Source organism: Malurus melanocephalus, unplaced genomic scaffold (genome assembly GCF_030028575.1).
Source record: "Malurus melanocephalus ecotype Western Australia unplaced genomic scaffold, MMel_1.1 scaffold_1710, whole genome shotgun sequence".
Taxonomy (NCBI): domain Eukaryota; kingdom Metazoa; phylum Chordata; class Aves; order Passeriformes; family Maluridae; genus Malurus; species Malurus melanocephalus.
This window is the reverse complement of record NW_026624942.1, coordinates 14,059-16,173: the sequence shown is the minus strand read 5'-3', so window position 1 is coordinate 16,173 and position 2,115 is coordinate 14,059. Positions and strand designations below refer to the sequence as shown.

Sequence of the window (2,115 nt, the reverse complement as noted above, 5' to 3'; positions counted from 1 at the left end):
TCGTGAAACGCCGCCTCCTCCCGGTCCAGCGCCTTCGCCAGCACCAGCTCGGGACGCTGATCGCCGCCGGGGCCCGCCTGCACGGCCAGCGAGAAGTGCTCGTCACCGCTCAGCTCGTAGTTCTGCAGAGAATTTCGGCCTGAGTCCGGGTCGTGAGCTTCGGCCAAGGGAAACCGCGTCCCCGGGGCTGTCGTCTCGCTCATTCTCAGTTCAATTTGTGCCTTTCGGAAGCTCGGAGCGTTGTCGTTAATATCCGTGATTTCCACTTGGATTCCGTAAACCTGCATGTCGCTCTCCACAATCAGCTCACAGCGCAGCACGCATTGCTGCACGCTCTCGCACAGCTGCTCTCTGTCSATCCTCTCCGCCGTCACTAAATGCCCCGTCTTCCCGTGCAGAGCAAAATATTGCGTGCTACCTTCGGATACAATACGGACGCCGCGGTCGCTGAGCGCCGGCAGCTGCAGCCCCCGGTCCTTGGCTACGTCGCCCACGAACGAGCCCTTGGGCATCTCCTCGGGCACCGAGTAGCGCAGCTGCCCCCACACCGCCTCCCATGCCGTGAGCAGAACGCACCAGAGCAGAGCTCGCTGCCGCCGGCCCCAGCGCCTCCCCACTGCCCACATTGCCGCGGCACCGCCGGCTCCGAAACAGCGCTCGCTGCTCCTCCCCGACTATTGACGCCGACTCGCCTTTCCCGGCTGCTGGCGGCAGTCTCTCCGCCTCGCTGCAGAACGCTGTCGTATCGCGGGGTCCGCTAGTGGATCGCCCGTCCGCCGAGCAACCGAGCCGGGCCGCAGCGGGCGGGGCTGCAGCGCTCCGATCTTCCTCTCGCTTCTCTCGGTCAACAGCGGCGCCCGCAGCCTCCTCCCGGCACTGCAGGCACCGAGCGCTGCCGAGCGATGCCAGTCCGGCTTTGCCCACGGACGGCTGCAGAGGGTGACACACACTGACTGAGTCTTGAGGTCCAGTGCGGAGATGACCTCTTCGCTTTTCTCCAGTAGATCTCTTCTTTGATCCTTTAGCTGATCGCGGCCAGACATAGATTAGAGAATTCCTGTGATTCTACTATATTTACTGCATCAGAAAATATTTTTTTAAATCCTGGCTTACGATAAAGTTATTTTAATATGACTTTAAGAATATTAATACTCTTAACTCATTTGTTCACACCCCCAATTCTGAAACGAATTGCGTAGCTACTTCACTGTCTTGCATCATTTACGTTTTCTCTGTACTAACCAAAACGATGTCACACTGGAACATCATCCATCATATTCGTGTACCAAACCCCCAAAATACCAGAATGCCGTGATGACGATCCCCGCTCAGAACGATTATTTCTGAGGGACTGAAATTCCTTACGGTCTTTGTATGTTTTCACCTGCACATCATCAGATGCTTTCAATCAACCTGTATTGTTTTGCTTCTCCGAACACCATTTTCAAAATGTTCATTAGAATCAGGAATACTACAGTGCGTGATTACACACATTGCACCATTACACAGTGTTTTCTTAGAGTGCAGCCGCAACCATGCACAGCAACTCAGTGAGCCATTCCAAAATAAGCCCAAAACTCAGCATAAAACAAATGTCTCTTTGGGACAAGATGTATACAAAGAGAAAACAGGCTCTGAGGTGCAAAACAGAGCTTTTTGCTTTTGGGGATCCCATTCTACGGCTGAGCTGCAGCTAAATAATGACAAAAGGAATCCATCCCGTAGAGTAATAACCATTTTCTCGCAGCCTCAAAACATAGGAAGGCAGATGGAAGAGGAACAATTTGTAAATTCCTCTTCACGGATCCATCTGCACTCCCTTCGGGAGTCCAGCATCTCAAGAGCATTAACTAATAGGGTTTTTGCCTCACTATAAACCAGGTCCAAGTACATCGCGTCCAGAAAGGCAGATCAGAAAGCCTTTCATTGTATGGAATAAGGCAACTCATAAAAATTCAGACAGCATTCATAGACAGATATTCTCAGCTGAACCCAAATGTGTTACGAACCGAACGACGACCTTCAAAACACTTCTACTATCTAATCAGCAGAAGTAGAACGGCAACAATCTCCTCACTGAGCCTACACCCGGGAATTTTACTCTTTTTTTTTTTT

At 52.0% G+C, this 2,115-nt stretch overlaps 1 protein-coding gene across 1 annotated transcript in view; it reads right to left on the bottom strand.

Moving 5' to 3' along the window:
* The window catches only part of LOC130587282 (protocadherin-16-like), a 16,624-nt gene that overhangs the window by 2,190 nt on the left and 12,319 nt on the right, over positions 1-2,115 (bottom strand). Inside the window, exons 3-4 of the mRNA XM_057388257.1 lie at positions 625-930; positions 10-536 (exon numbers count right to left, since the gene is read on the bottom strand). Of these exons, the coding sequence (XP_057244240.1) occupies positions 10-536; positions 625-930 (833 nt within the window). The remainder of the gene's footprint in view (positions 1-9; positions 537-624; positions 931-2,115) is intronic.